A 17,500-nucleotide genomic window follows, 5' to 3' on the forward strand; every position below is an offset into this window, starting at 1 on the left:
ACTGTTGGAACGACTTATGTATTTTTCTGATCATCTATTATTTGGCCAAACCAATATAGAGTACAAAATGCACCGTGGATGCGTTTTTGGCAGTCCTATAACTCTCGCTCCATCTAGTTTATCCCACAACCCTCACTTAACATGAACGATGTTTCTGACAAAATAGAAACGGAAATGCCGTTCCTTGGTTCAGTCGTTGTTCAGTGGAAGCAAAATTTGGAGATTGTAAAGTGGGAAAATGTGTTCTTCCAACTCGTTGCTAAGATCCAATCAAAATAAAAAAAATACCTACCCCATCATTCATCTATATATGGCTATCAAGGGAGATCACTCCTTCGTTACTTCCTGTTATCAAAGTAGATAACTTCATGGGAACTTCAGAAGCAGATGACTTTTTTTTTTAAATCCATACATGCCTCCTGTGATCACTGGATGAATTGTCGTGGCGATCTTTGCTTGCACCAGAAAGCGCGTGTGATTTTTTGCACATTTGTGACAGTATGTTTCTTGGTGCTCTTGTTTTGTGACATGATTGTTTTAATGCTGTGGAGACTGACCGGGTGTGTACATCTTGTGATATCACCAAGCTTTATTTCTTCTTCATCATACTCGTAGACAATCCGACATTGATGTGCTGTTCGACCTCCATTGCTTCCTCAGGGGTTATTCTTGTAAAGCTTAAGATTTATGAACAAATTCGAGGTTCCAGGTATGGCATAATGTGGGCCATCCACCACTGAGTATATTTTACGGTGAAACTGATGATTGCGCTGTGTTACTCGATTGGTCCCATCTACTTGCAATCGGTACTATCGGTTCTTATATGTTTTCACGACCATTCCCGTCTTCGTCCATCGATAGTTATGGATTTGGACAAAGTCTTCGACTTGGAGTTCCTAGAGTGGACTACAATGCTGGTTGTAGAACAGTTCGTTCCGCATATGCCTCTTGGCCATTGCCAATTCCATTAGTTCGCTTATTTCTTTCCATTGTTTACGCATTTGGCATTTATCCCGTAAGACAGGAAGGTAGTATTTAATAACTCAAACATATAGCATTACGAGTAGAGACATGTCAAAGTCTTGGATCTTGCAATGGTTTAGTAATGTTTGAACAGTTCGACCGTGACACAGGCGTTTATATCTGTCCATGTTATCGGCTAGTATACGTGTTACGGTCTTAACGACTAACTCTGCTCGACCGTTGTTTTGAGCGTAATAGGCTAATGGGGTAGCTACAAAAGAAGAAGTACTTCTGGGATACAAACGGTGGTCTTCCGCCGGAAGGGATTTTTTCAAGCGCACCGAAACAAGCTCTTAAATATTTCATTACAAAAGAACGTTCTGTTCTTTGTCCTGAATTGTTTTCGGAAGGAGGTCATGATTTCTGCTTATGTAAAAGTATATAACATCTGATTAACGAGCTCAAAACAGGACCCAACCTCAGTGATATTTGTGGGGGTAGGGCAGTGAATAATGGCTTCTGTCATTCTTTTTGTTGATTAATAGAGCTATGACAACATCATATTATTTTCACTATTTTGACTCTCGAGTATATATCCGACACAGTTAGACACCGTTAATCAACCAAGAACCACATCACTCTATATAAAAGCATGTAAGATATCAATGGATATATACCTGAGAATCAAAACAAGGAAAAGAATATGCTGTTGTCATAGCCCTATTGATTAAACACCGTTTACGGTAACCAGAGGTCCTGCGAATTGTACCTGCATGTCGACAGCGTGAAACTTGTCGGGATTAAATACAACCCCCTTGTTTGTGTAATTGATATATATGTGCCAGAACAAAAATTTTATTGAGTCGTCCCATAAGAGGCTGTCGTATATGCATCGGATTTTACAAGCCGTATTCACGCTGATGTCATCAAACCGATGGGTATATCCATCCCTTTGATCCATGAAATCCTTGACAGATCCGATAGTACTAATATAAGCCCAATTCGGTAATTAACGTAGTAGCGTCCCTTACGGATGTAGATAGCGGTAGACTGTGACATCCATTCCATGCGTCCAGTACCATTTTCGGGTGTGTGCTGGTAGCATCAGAACCTGATTGAATGGGGATGAGGTGTGATGCGTTTCTCTGATAGTGGCATTCACCTTCTGTAGATCCATTATCATTCTTGGAGGCCTATTCTTTTTTTGACGCGACCGCCATCCTTGAAATCTCTTTCTTCAAGTGATGAGAAACAGGTATCAGATTGTGAATTTCTGTTATTGTTACACCAAGATCGCCATGGACATAGAATATGTGCCTACATTAAAGATGGCTTCCCGTGTGGCAGGGATATCTCTAGAGAAGATCCTAATTTACCCTATATGTGCTTCAGGATTGCACTTGTTAACACCACTGCATTTATATTTGCCCTCTATCGACCCCACAACAGCGGAGTTACTATCTTTAAGAGCATATCTGAGAAAATAGACCACATCCTGTCTGTACATCCCTCGGCTAACATCCACATCTGTGGTGACTTCAACGTCCATAACGTGGAATGGCCGACCCATTCAAATAAGACAGACGATGAGGGGAGGTTTTGTCATGATTTTGCCATTGCTTATGACCTCACTCAGATTGTTCGCGAACCCACCCGTGTGCCCGATACACCCGATCAATATGCAAGCCTCCTAGACCTTTTTCTCTCAACTTCCTCTGAGCTATGTTCATGTTCCGTTCATTCTCCTCTAGGATTATCCGACCACTCCGTCGTATCAGTTAAGATAAAAAAAAAATGGGGTAAATTTAATTTCTAAGGTTTTTACCATCCATACTTTGCAATGGTTGATGTAGACACGCGTTGAAGCGCTTGATTTAAAATGTCCCATTCGCTATTGTTTCAGTTCATGTCGGTTAGCTTCTGTTGGGTTGAATGTGATTGTTTCTGGTTTCCTCGAGATAGACGTTCGGCGTGGACATCTGTTTGGCGTCAATTCCTTTTAGATGAACAAACTTAAACAACATTGAGTCCGACCAGTATTAGATTGGTGATCGTTTCAGAATACCAGGTGCTGTATACGGGTACCTAGCTATGGGGAAATATTGACGCCAATCCGCAGTGCATAAAGTGGAGACGATGGCACAACCTCTAAATGACAGACACTAATAAAGTGGACAGAAACAAGGGAGAGGTTATTTTTCCAGAGGAGATAAAACCATGATAATGATGATGATGATGATGATGATGATGATGATGATGACTAGTAGAGTTTCATCTTCCGACAGACAGATATCAAATCCTAATTATTTATAGAAGCAATAGAATAGTTTCGACTTCAGACAGACAATATGTCTTTGGTAGTAAGAGATGCGTTCTAAATTTGAGTTATGATCGTCCGAATATGAGACAAGGTTTGTGTTTGGGTACGATTAAGCAAAGGAGAAGGTAATGCATGGGTTCACTTTAAGGGCCACCACGTTAGGATAAAGCTTAGATTAATATCGTCAGTGTGCTTCACTCGTTTGGTACACTCACCTTTACGCTTTGCTATGGCTCGTATTTTCCAATAAAAACTCGATTCGTTCTGGCGTTTTCTTTTGTTTTTATTTCTAACCATCTTATGATCGTCTTCTGTGAAGAAAACATGGGTAAAATAGATAATTCGTTAAGAACATTAAACAAAATAAAATAAAAATAGAAAAAAAAATAAAGCAATTTCATTCCGAATGGAGTAGATACAAAGATTACGAACAAACAAACAAACAAACAAACAAACAAAAACGCAAAAAAAAATGTCAGTAGTAAAAATGCATATCTCGATCTGACGACATAAGGATTGATAAATTTTTTTATCTGGACCTGTCTTCTTTTTTTTTTTTTTTTTACAAGGTAGTCACCACTTATCAAGGCCCGGAAGCCACTCGGTGATAAGGGTTATTGTGTGTACAGTACGTTAGTGTTGGAGATTTGATAAAGTGTCTTACTTAAGGGGGCGGTTCATCAGGAATTTGTTTACATTGGACTTGAAGACATCCAGGTTGTAGTCAGGTGGGAAACAGGCAGACGGAACAGAGTTCCACAGGCGTTCACTTCTAAGAAAGAAGCTTTGTTCATGGAATCTACGTTTTGATTTTGGCACAGATAAGGAGGGAGGTAAATCTTTGACAGTGGTTTCAGCTAGACGAGTGTTTATCGTGAAAGATTGGCGAGGGGGGGACCAGAGATTGGAGTTCAGAAGAGCACCTGCCATGGTAGTAACGATAAAACAAAGACAGGCTCGCAACGTCTCTCCTGTGGGAGAGAGGTTGCAGGGAAGAGAAAAGGGAATCACCCACTAGGCCACAAAGCCTATTTTGTACTCTGTCAAGGCAGGATAGGCTGTTTTTAGCAGCTCTTCCCACATATGGCAGCAGTATTCCATCCTTGGACGTACTTGGCTTTTATACAGATAGAGAATTGCATCAGGGGTGAGATATCTTCTGGAGCGGTAGAAGGATCCCACCATTTTTCCAGCGACCTTGGAAACTGACTTGATGTACGTGTTCCATTTCAGGTCAGGAGTAAAGGTCAAGCCCAGAAGCTTATCAAAATATGGAGCTTCCCCTAGACGAGAGCCACCCATTTCAATTGATGCCAGATGTGGATCAGAGCGTTGATGATGTAAAGATAAAAGCTTGGTTTTATATGCATTAAAAGTAACCAGCCACCTCCTCCCCCATTGTACCACGCGCTCAAGATCAGAGGAGAGAGAATCTGAGAGAACTTTGTCATTTAGGGCCTTTGATGTGTTGCCATAGATGGTCGTGTCATCAGCATAGATGTCAACGAAAGATTTAAGTATGTATTTTGGGAGATCATTGATGTATATTAGGAAGAGAGTTGGGCCTAGTATGGACCCCTGAAGGACTCCAGCATTCTTTCTATTTGATGACGTATTCTTTAAAGAATGGCATGGAAACTGAAAAAAATAACACATTTATCTGATCATGCATGGTGGTTACAGTTCAAATATTAAAATTCTATACAAATTTTCGCAGATAATCATGAGGCACGATCTTAATGAGCTATATGTAAAAATTCGATTAATTTACACTACCATTATTTATAGGTGCTGATGACACCATCCTCTATTTTGGGATTACTTCTCATCCATCTTTCTCTCATCAGTTGAAATATGCAGTTGATCTAGAGGTTGATTTGGGTTCTATTATGGATTGGGGTAGGAAATGGCTTGTTTCGTTTAATCATGTTAAGACTCAACTATTGTCCCCCAATCGAATGATTGCCATTTTCCTTCTTGGAATTCTTATGGATGGCGTTGCTCTCGGCAAGAAATCGACTCTAAAACTTCTTGGTGTTTCTTTCTCATCAGATCTTTCTTGGAGTTCATCTATTAAATCCATTGCTCCTTCTGATTCTCGTAAAAACAGTTCTCCCTATCGCTCTAAACATTTTCTCACACCTGAGACCTACTTTCTATCTCTACAAATCTTCTAGCAGACTATATATAAAGTACTGTTGTCACATTTGGGCTGTTGAATCTGTATCCCATTCCAAGATTCTTGATAAATTGCAGAAACGTATCTCTAATTTGATTGACCTTACAATTTCTTCTTCACTGCAATCTTTCTCTCACAGACGTGATGTTGCTAGTCTCAGTCTTTTTAAAAATACTATTATGACGCATGTTCTTCAGAATTGTCTGATCTATTCCCTGCTTCCTTTGTTCCAGCTCGTTTCACTCGTTGGTCTAGTGGTCTTCATCAATTCGCTGCTTTTAATACCTCATTGTAATACAACTTCCTATCCCAATAGGTTCTTTCCAAGGACTGCAATGACAGGTGCTCGTCTGAACTTTCTTTGAACTGCACGCCTGTGGAACTCTGTTCCGTCTGCCTGCTTCCCACCGAACTACAACTTGGATATCTTCAAGTCCAGCGTTAACAAATTCCTAATGAACCGCCCCCTTAAGTAAACACTTCATCAAATCTCCACACTAACGTAATGTACTTGCAATAACCCTTATCCCTGAGTGGCTTCCGGGCCTTGATAAGTGGTGATCACTGTGTATAACCCCCCCCCCCCAAAAAAAAACCCTCTTTTTCTGCTCACTGTCTTCTTCTACCTACACTCCCGCACACGATGCCAAAACAATCTAGGCATAGATGCTCAGGACTAAGGTTAACAGGCATCACATGTCTTTGTGATGATCATCTTTCACTCTTGTTTAGCTTACATTAAGTGATTTCATGCCTTGTCTCAAGCGATTTCTAGAAGAAAGTGTAAAATTAAAATGTACCGTTTTTACGGTTTTATTTTGATTGTTCACATAAACTACTCTTTTGAACTGACCGAAATGCACCCAAACACCATCCTCTGCTTTATACACGTTATCAAAGGATAAAACGGAAATGACGACTTCAAGATATTAATTTGGAAATTGACAAGCGGTTTTTCCTCATAACTTTTGTCTGTTTAGATTTTGGCGCATTTTTTTTTTTTTATTAAGTTAGGATTAAAAATTTTTAATTAAGAAATGATTTTTTTTATTAAGTTGGGATTAAAATTTTTTAATTAAGAAATGACATTTTTTTATTAAGTTAGGATTAAATTTTTTTTAATTAAGAAATGACTTTTTTTTATTAAATTGGGATTAAAATTTTTTAATTAAGAAATTACATTTTTATTAAATTGGGATTAATTTTTTTTTAATTAAGAAATGACTTTTTTTTTATTAAATTGGGATTAAATTTTTTTAATTAAGAAATTACATTTTTTATTAAGTTGGGATTAAATTTTTTTATTAAGAAATGACATTTTTTTCGAGGTTATTCTTTGTTGGACGTATTATTATTATTGGTGTTCTCTGGAAGCTGAGTGACAACAAGTCTCCCCAGACGTCCAGCTATCTCCACCTCCTTCGATAGCATTTGCAAATAAATTTGCGTCATCGCAACAGCCTCTTACCACTGATTTCTCGCTGGCAGCGGCCATTGTTCTATATTGGAATTTGAGTGGCACTAAGCCTTCCCAAAATCCTCGTTCTCTTCGTGCTTGTCCAGCGGAGGTCTGGCCAGCGCTCTCTCCTCGGTCTTTCCATCCTCCTTGACCCTTCTCGGCGCTTTGGTATCACTTTTTTTTTGGGGGGGGGAAGGTGATAAGACTATGGGAGGGGATGCGTTCTAGGGGTGAAGAACTTGTAGATATGCAGCTTCAGTGTTCTTCATTATATTGTATACTTGTATTATTCTCCGCATTCAAGGGGTTTCCTTAATATTTCAGCCGTTTTCATTATCGTTAGCCGTTGTATTTTTGTAGCCTTTCCCCTGATTCCGATTTCTCCAATTTTTTTGCAGCCTTACCTCTAATTCCAATTTCTCCAATTATTATTATTATTATTATTATTATTATTATTATTATTATTATTATTATTATTATTATTATTATTATTGCACTATAATTATTATAATAATTACTATTATTATTACTATTATTATAACCATTCCTATTATTATTATGACGATTATTATTATAATTACTATTACTAGCAGGACCCGTGGAAATTCCACGGTAGTTAAAATCTTTTAAAACACATCAGTAAGAAATTCCTTATTCTTATATTACAAAAATGAACGTATGGAAGCAAGTAGAACAAACAAAGAACTTTAGTTTAAACTTTTATTGAAGGTCAATGCGATCGTAACTGATGCTGTTGATATTGTCAAGAAGTGCTGGTGATGATTGAGGCGGTGACAGGGACGTCGATCAGCTGCTTGGAGTGAGAATAGTGGTCAGTCAGCAGGTTCTTGGGAGTCAGACTGTGAAGTTAAAAAACTGTGATATTGTTGACATCGATTTTGTGAAAGTTCTGATGACCCCAAGTTGTTTAATATTTTAGGACATTTTGGATTACACGTGTGAGTAATGAATAGGTCACAAAAAACTGCCATTGCATCTTGATAAAGCTATTGTAGATTTCTAGGACTTCCTGTAAATGTAGATGGTAGAATAACTGGTACACCAAAATAACCATCTTCATTCCTTGCTAAATGATCCATTAAGCCAGAATATTGAGCAGCTCTTGGTTGACTTTGATAGCTTTTAATGAAGTTAAAGAAGCAACCGTCAACTTTTACATATGCAATAGACTTTTCTATTTATTTTGAATTTTATTTAATGAAGATTTGGAAATTCACAAATATTTTTTAAGTCGAATTATTGATATAGATTTCAATTAAATAAAATATATTGTAAATCTTTTAATAAGGAATAAATATTTATTTAAACCATAATTATTGAAACAAAGTATTTTACTGCATAAAAAAAACAGTTATGGGGAGAAGGGTTAACTATTTTGAACCTTCACCTAAATAACGATTTAATGAAAAAATGTTTAAAATGTTCTTGTATCTGTTTTATAATTTTTGTTAAATAAGAAAAATCAATAAACTTTGATAGCACTATTGTAAGAATCATGCTAAAAGCCATTCTTAATATGGGGAGGGGGTTAACTATTCTGAAACTACACTTAACAATGTAAAAAAATAAGGGAAAATATATCTATGAACAATAAATATTTCTTCAGTTAAATAAAATATTCTGTAAATATTTTAATAAGGAATAAATATTTATTTAAACCATAATTATTGAAACAAAGTATTTTACTGCATAAAAAAACGGTTATGGGGAGAAGGGTTAACTATTTTGGACCTTCACCTAAATAGCGATTTAATGAAAAAAATGTAATGGTCTTGTATCTTTTTTAAATAATTTGTTTTAAAATAAGGAAAAACAATCTTTGATACCGCTATTATAAGAATCATGCTGAAAGCCATTCTTAATATGGGGAGGTGGGGTGGGGGTTAACTATTCTGAAACTTCACCTAACAATGTAATAAAAATAATGGAAAAATTCTTTAGTTAAATAAAATATACTGAACATCTTTAAATAGGAAATAAATATTTCTTTAAATAAATTAAATCGTAAGTAATGAAACAAAGTGTTTTATTTCATATTAAAAGAAATTGTTGTGTCCATTTTTTTATAGTATTTAAATATGTATGCCCTGTCGGTGGGCATTAGAAGATGATGACTGCCTGTAAAAGAAGCAAAATAAAACGAACAAAACATAAGTAATAACTATAACGTGAAGCTGTATAAATGTTACAAAATTACTCGATTCGGCATTAAATAACACGAAAAAGGATTGATGTGCCGGAAAAGAAAAACAAAACAGAACAAGACGTAAAACATGTTTTGACTCTGTGTTACTCAGTGTATTTGCGAATGGTGACTTTGGTGATTTATTTAATAAAGTCATTCTTGACTTTTGTAACATTTATTTCTTAACATATTTTTTGTTATGTAAGGCTCACTCAAAAGTAAATAAAAAAAAAAGATAAAGTGGCACAGTAAAAAAAAAAGAAAACGAACTCGTAGCGTTAAATGTAAAAAATATATTTATTACTGAATAAAATAGAATAAGCGTTCCGCATTACACTACAATAACAAACAGAAGACCTCGTTAAAAATGTAAGTAAAATACTATAGTATTTAAACTGTGGAACGATACCTTCTTTGTATAAATTATCTTTAAAATAACCCGGAACCATAAATAGACAGTTCATATTTTTTTTTTTTTTTTTTTTTTTTTTGGAAGTTTTGGGAAATAAAAGGGTTTAATGATGTTTAATTAATAAAGATTGAACAATAAAGGGAGATAATTCACATTAATTAATGTTTGCGATGATGATGACGCGTTTCATTAATTAATGTTTGCGATGATGATGACGTGACACCGTACGGACAAGCATATTAATATATAGATTATTACTTTTACTATAATTATTATAATAATTACTATTATTATTATTACTATTATAACTAGTCCTTTTATTATTGTTATTATTATTATTACTCTTCTTCTGATTATAATTATTACTATTATTATAATTACTATTATTTATATTATTATTACCATTACTATTATTTGTATTATCGTTATTATTATTATTATTATTATTATTATTATTATTATTATTATTATTAGTTGCAGTATTATTAATATTATTATTAGCATTATTATTAGTTGTATTAGTAGTATTTATTCTGCTGAGAAGGACAATACAACGAAATACCGAGATGTCATGTACGCTTTTTTTTGAGGAGGATTCTTCTCGCTACGTTGCTTACCGATTGGTCATTGTTATACGGGTTGACCGATTTATTAGGTTTATTGTGATGGAGAAAGTATCATCTGTATTTGCAACGTAAGCCATCCCTTGCTACGTCATATTATTACCCCCCCCCCACACACCTCGAAAACGGAACTATTAAACCTGACATGATGATATGGACAACGAGGCAACTTAAGTGGAAGTCATATCCCGGATGACGCTGGGTTAAATAGAGCCGAGAGGGAAAAGATAACGAAGTACTAATGTCTGAAATACGACATAAAAAGAAACAGGAATCTTAGGAAGTTCGTCATTATTCTAGTAATTATAGGAGTCTTCATTATTCTAGTAATTATAGGAGTCTTCATTATTCTAGTAATTATAGGAGTCTTCATTATTCTAGTAATTATATGAGTCTTCATTATTCTAGTAATTATAGGAGTCTTCATTATTCTAGTAATTAAAGGAGTCTTCATTATTCTAGTAATTATAGGAGTCTTCATTATTCTAGTAATTATAAGAGTCTTCATTATTCTAGTAATTATAGGAGTCTTCATTATTCTAGTAATTATAGGAGTCTTCATTATTCTAGTAATTATAGGAGTCTTCATTATTCTAGTAATTATAGGAGTCTTCATTATTCCAGTAATTATAGGAGTCTTCATTATTCTAGTAATTATAGGAGTCTTCATTATTCCAGTAATTATAGGAGTCTTCATTATTCTAGTAATTATAGGAGTCTTCATTATTCTAGTAATTATAGGAGTCTTCATTATTCCAGTAATTATAGGAGTCTTCATTATTCTAGTAATTATAGGAGTCTTCATTATTCTAGCAATTATAGGAGTCTTCATTATTCCAGTAATTATAGGAACAACTGAACTTATGAAAAAGAATTTCAAAAACTGCCTGACAAATACAGCCGATGATCCAAGTGCAAGAAAATTCAAACAATTGATTTTAAAAGGACTACTTTTGAAACGCCCCTTGTAAATTCATCTTGATGCATGTAGTTTCAATGAATATACATGCATACACATATATACACGTTTGAACATATATGCACACATGTAAATATATAGTTAAGGGACTTACAGTCCGTGAAAAAAGTGTCCAAAAGTTCGGTGGCTTGTGTCACGGTACATTGTTGAGCAGCCATGCATAGATTGTCTTGGCCTTGTGTGCATTGCTGTAATCCATTTGTGGGAAAAATTTGTATATATATATATATATATATATATATATATATATATAGTCATCCACATACAGTACTGATCCTGGATATGACCTTAAACTATATCCGATGGTGAGGCCCCAGCTTGCAGACCTTAGGGAGTGTGGAGCAACCCTTTAATTGCCATTGCTCCCAAGGTCCACTCTGACCCGGAGTGGTAGTACCTGTTAGGGTCCCAACTATGGGTTAAATAGAATACGACTTAAAAAACAAATATACTATATTAAAAAATCGTTCTTCAAAATCACCAGATTCGGCATTAAATAACCTGAAAAGGGTTGATATGCCGTAAAACAAAACAACCAACCAACCAACTAACATACAGTACTGTTTCGCTGTATATATATATATATATATATATATATATATATATATATATATATAACTACTTCATTTACTCACATAAAATTAATACTCGAAAGTATAGATTTATGCGTAAACTTTAAGTATTTACTTCAAAAGTGCTCAATACGTAGGTAGAGCTAGTCAGTAATTTATAAAATATATATGGCGATTAAGCTACACTGAATATTCTGCGTTTCATCCACTATAGGATTCGTCAGGCTTATGGCGATTAAGCTACACTGAATATTCTGCGTTTCATCCACTATAGGATTCGTCAGGCTTAAGCCTGACGAATCCTATAGTGGATGAAACGCAGAATATTCAGTGTAGCTTAATCGCCATATATATTTTATAAATTACTATATATATATATATATATATACAGCGAATATATGTATGTATATGTATGTATATATATATATATATATACAGCGAATATATATATATATATATATATATATATATATATATATATATTGTGATTGTCACTTCTTGACAAAAGACCATCTTTCCCTTAATTTATTATATATTATTTATCCATTTCCATGTAATTTTTTTTAAATTAAATTTTTTGTTATTATATTTTATTCATTTTATAATTTATTTTTTATTTTATAATATATGCACAAATACTTATATACATGTGGAGATGTGATCAAGATGCAGTTTTTATCTTCTGTGGAAACGAATGGGAATCTTCAGACGAGCTTTGCACTTACACGGTTTGTTGCAGGGATTACACTTGTGCTGAGATTAAGAGACGCCAACCGGTACTGCTTAACAGTGAACATTCATATTACGCTTCAGACTTCCGCTTGATTTGCGGACCATGGAGCAAATAGAGAAAATAGAACATCTGTACCCGTCCAAGGAAGACACACACACACACACACACACACACACACACACACACACACACACACACACACACACATATATATATAATGCTTCTGTTCAGACGACTGATCTATAATTCAATTGATGTAATGTTTAAGCACGGCTCCACGTCCTTATTGAAATCCGAATCGAGAATATTTGGGCTGTTATTTCCCATTTTTTTAATGGGAAATTCATATGATGAATGCTTAACATCTTTTCATCGCATTCTTTTAAGTTTTGGATTTGTTGTGGAATTGTCGACAAAAAACTCAAAGGAAATTCTATTTCGTGATAATGATATATTGTTCTGGTTGAAATTTGTCCGTTGATGAGAGCATAGCTTACATAGAATCCATATAATATACCATTTTGTTCAATAAATGACGAAGGTTTGTTTATGCATTTTTATCACACACACACACACACACACACACACACACACACACACACACACACACACACACACACACACACACACACACACACACACACACACACACACATATATATAATAGACTTCGTAGCCTCGTAGGGGATGTCATTTTCTCTTCCCTGCAACCTCTTTCTCACAGAAGAGATGTTGCAAGTTTTTCTCTGCTTTATCGTTATTTTCATGGCAGGTGCTTGACTGAGCTCCAATCTATGGTTTACCTTCGCAAAAACTTTCACAAGAAACATCCGTCTAGCAGAAAAAACTATCACTAATTCCCCCCCCCACTCTTTATCTGTGCCTAAACCTAAACGTAGATTCCATGAACAAAGCTTCTTTCTAAGAACTGCATGTCTATGGAATTGTCTTCCGTTTTCCTGCTTTCCAGCTGACTACAATATGCTTATCTTCAAGTCTAACGTAAACAAGTTTTTGATGAGCCGTTCCATATAATTTTACAAATATACCGAATTTCCATTATTAACGATTACTATATTGTCCAATTTTTACTGTACACTCTTTAACCCTTATCATCGAGTGGCTTCTTGACCTGGATAAGTGGTGATGCCTATCTAATATATATATATATATGCCTATGTAATATATATATATATATATATAAATTAAAGGAGATTAGAACAATAGTCTAAAGAGCTTAGTGTATTTTAATGTAACAGTGAAATTACTAGTTTAATTAAAATACAGGAAATAGAAAGTGCTCGTTGTAATTTAGATATATAATAAGCTCGATAGTTAAATGTCCTAGAGCTAATTCAATATTAAGTAATGTGATTTATAATTTAAAAATTAAAAAAACATTTTTTAATTTAAAAATCAAATTTTAATCAAATTAAAAATCAGTTTCATAAGAAGAAACAACAACAAAATCAATTATCTGTACGATCGTTTCGGAAATCCGTGCTTTTTATTGTGGTATACATGAAGTTATGTAGAACAATTATATATAGTTTTTTTGGTAAGCACGGTCTCCTCATCAGCAAATTTAGGAGGATTTTTATTGAATTTAAAAGACACCATGAATAAACCTAGCATTAAAAGTAAGGCAGATGAATCTGAAAAAATTGAAATAAAAGGTTTAGATTTAAAATTTATAAGACAATTAATATGGGTTAGAGATAGAAATGAGTAGAAAAAAATATATATTTTTGAATTTACATAATAAATTTGATTTAAAAATATATAGAGATAGTTACCTTTTAGTTTTTCTTTTTTTGAAATCAGGAACTGTGTTTAAAGTAGTCATTTAGATGTTTGCTATAGCTTTTTATTTTATTGAATGATGAATTTTAAAAGGGCGACGCTCGTGCAATAAATTGTTTCCGTTAGCGTATTTTTGATTTAAAGACGCTACAGTTTATATATATATAGAGAATATTTATTTTACAAGTTTTTAAGGGGAGATAATTGTCATGTGTTCTTGACTTTATTTATTATTTGTTTTACGGGTCTAAGGGAGGTAATTGGTCTAACTTAATTTATTAAAAAAAATAAATAAATAAAAAATAAAAAAAATAAAATAATTGTTATCTATTTTTACTAATGGGTAATTTTTAATGATTTAAGGTGGTTTATATTTATTAAATTTAAACCAACGTTTATGACTACATGTCAGAAGCTCCTGTCTTGAATTTAATAGTTTGGTTGTACTTTTTATATCTTCATATTTTAAAATATTTAGGGTCTCTTTTGTACATAGTGCACAAAATTTATCTCCTGGTTTATATGATTTGCAAGTCTCAATTATTTGCCATTTTAAGTTGAAAGAAATATTGTTTTTTTTTAGTTGCCAAATATAGTTGGATAGAGTAGTTTGGTTTGATAGAGAGTTATTTTTAAAAGAATGTTTGTGCGTTGAAATTCTATGTTTTATTAGGCCAGATGTGGAACCAATATATATTACCTCTTGATTATTGTGATTATTTTCCGTTAGGTCTATTGTTGGATTATTATGTGGTGGGTTGATTAGTAATTGATCGGTAGATTGATTTAAGTTGGTGTTATTATTTAATCTGGTAGTTGAGTTATGGCTGTTAATAGGTTCTTGTAGATTTGGAGTTTTTGATACTGTGCAGCTATAGATAACATTTTTAATTTTACATGAGCCTTGTAGGGGACATTTATTTTTCCTGTGTGCACTATGTACAAAAGAGACCCTAAATATTTTAAAATATGAAGATATAAAAAGTACAACCAAACTATTAAATTCAAGACAGGAGCTTCTGACATGTAGTCATAAACGTTGGTTTAAATTTAATAAATATAAACCACCTTAAATCATTAAAAATTACCCATTAGTAAAAATAGATAACAATTATTTTATTATTTTTATTTTTTATTTATTTTTTTTTTAATAAATTAAGTTAGACCAATTACCTCCCTTAGACCCGTAAAACAAATAATAAATAAAGTCAAGAACACATGACAATTATCTCCCCTTAAAAACTTGTAAAATAAATATTCTCTATATATATATAAACTGTAGCGTCTTTAAATCAAAAATACGCTAACGGAAACAATTTATTGCACGAGCGTCGCCCTTTTAAAATTCATCATTCAATAAAATAAAAAGCTATAGCAAACATCTAAATGACTACTTTAAACACAGTTCCTGATTTCAAAAAAAGAAAAACTAAAAGGTAACTATCTCTATATATTTTTAAATCAAATTTATTATGTAAATTCAAAAATATATATTTTTTCTACTCATTTCTATCTCTAACCCATATTAATTTTCTTATAAATTTTAAATCTAAACCTTTTATTTCAATTTTTTCAGATTCATCTGCCTTACTTTTAATGCTAGGTTTATTCATGGTGTCTTTTAAATTCAATAAAAATCCTCCTAAATTTGCTGATGAGGAGACCGTGCTTACCAAAAAAACTATATATAATTGTTCTATATAACTTCATGTATACCACAATGAAAAGCACGGATTTCCGAAACGATTGTACAGATAATTGATTTTGTTGTTGTTTCTTCTTATGAAACTGATTTTTAATTTGATTAAAATTTGATTTTTAAATTAAAAATTTTTTTTTTTAATTTTTAAATTATAAATCACATTACTTAATATTATATATATATATATATATATATATATATATATATATATATATATATATATATATACTAGTTGCCCAGTCGTACAGAACGTTAACACATGATAAAATCCGATAAAAAAGGAACAGAATTTCTCGTCAGGCGACGTAATAAATGGTTGCTTTACACAAAGAATACCATGAAAACCGACGTTGCCCGAGATCGAATGAGAATCAACGAATGTTCCATCCTTATTGTCGTCGAATTCGTTTTTTTTTCAAATAGATTAATTGCCTGATTTACTTGGGGACCAACCGCGGTTCATCAAGGGAAGCTTCATATGCCCCCCCCCCCGCAGTGACTTAGTCCACAATACATTGTAGTCTACATTGCACTGTAGAGAATTTTTTGTTTATTTTATGAAATATTTTTTTTTATATATGATGGTTTGAATTAAAGTTTGAAATGCAAGTCAAATATTATGCTTCGATTGTGATTTTAACAGAAATATTCATTTCGAACGCGCACCTATCATATAATGAACCCACTGTTGATTTTATGTGCATGGCTTTTCTGCTTTTGCGGTAATAAAACCTCTCAAATTTTGGTAAAAATCACCTGTTCTTTCTTTTATTGGATTATTTCGATTATCGATTAATTATACTTATCGGAGACATTCCGATATGCACACACTGCCAGTCACATAAAGTACCTTCGTGTGAAATTTCACAAAAATCTGGCTGGCGATTTTCGAATCCATAGGAAATGAACTCACACATACAGACCAAGTTCCTTTCATATAATAGTAAAGACGCATAATTCATTTGAACAACTTATACTTTTTTCCATATTTACATGTTTGACGTACGTCAGGGTGAGGGTTGGGATACTTTCGTGAGGTATAGCAAGCTGTAATTATCGGATTTTGTGAATGTCAATGGTTTTACATAATCTGTGAATATTAGCAGATATTAGTATTGCAGTAAAGTCAGCGTATGCGATCTCAACAGCTGGACTGTAGATAAAGTCATTCAAAAAAATAAATATTTTGGGCTAGATTGCTTGAACTGGAATCTGATAATTTAACGAACAATCTCTATTGTACATAATAAGGGGAACATAATTTAGAATTTAAACCAAAATACGCACGACTTCAGGTGTGACGTCACACAAAAACGAAACTATACGCGTTATGTCAGCGATCTCCAAAGTTTTCGAACGGCGGAGGAGCGTTAGGCAGACAACGTTGGAAAACTCTTTTGCTTGTACGTACATTAATCTCTTGCAATCACTTTATTAGCTTGCTTCCAATAATTCACACTAGCCCTAGTATTATTTTAGGGGGGGGGGAGGTCATCAATTATTTACCATGAAAAATTGCGTAGGTGATTTAAAAACCAAGCGGCATTTT

At 33.4% G+C, this 17,500-nt stretch overlaps 1 protein-coding gene across 2 annotated transcripts in view; it reads right to left on the reverse strand.

Annotated features, from left to right (window-relative positions):
• Positions 1-17,500, reverse strand: part of LOC145247545 (putative GMC-type oxidoreductase Mb1310) — a 186,619-nt gene that overhangs the window by 161,604 nt on the left and 7,515 nt on the right. Inside the window, exon 2 of one of the 2 annotated variants that reach the window (XM_080109386.1) lies at positions 3,499-3,594. The exons of the other annotated variant lie outside the window; for it this stretch is intronic. Coding sequence (XP_079965512.1) covers positions 3,499-3,580 — 82 coding nt within the window. The 5' untranslated portion in view covers positions 3,581-3,594. The remainder of the gene's footprint in view (positions 1-3,498; positions 3,595-17,500) is intronic. 2 annotated transcript variants of the gene reach the window in all.

The sequence above is a fragment of the Euprymna scolopes genome, chromosome 25 (assembly GCF_053919585.1).
Source record: "Euprymna scolopes isolate OS-2025 chromosome 25, ASM5391958v1, whole genome shotgun sequence".
Classification (NCBI taxonomy): Eukaryota; Metazoa; Mollusca; class Cephalopoda; order Sepiida; family Sepiolidae; genus Euprymna; species Euprymna scolopes.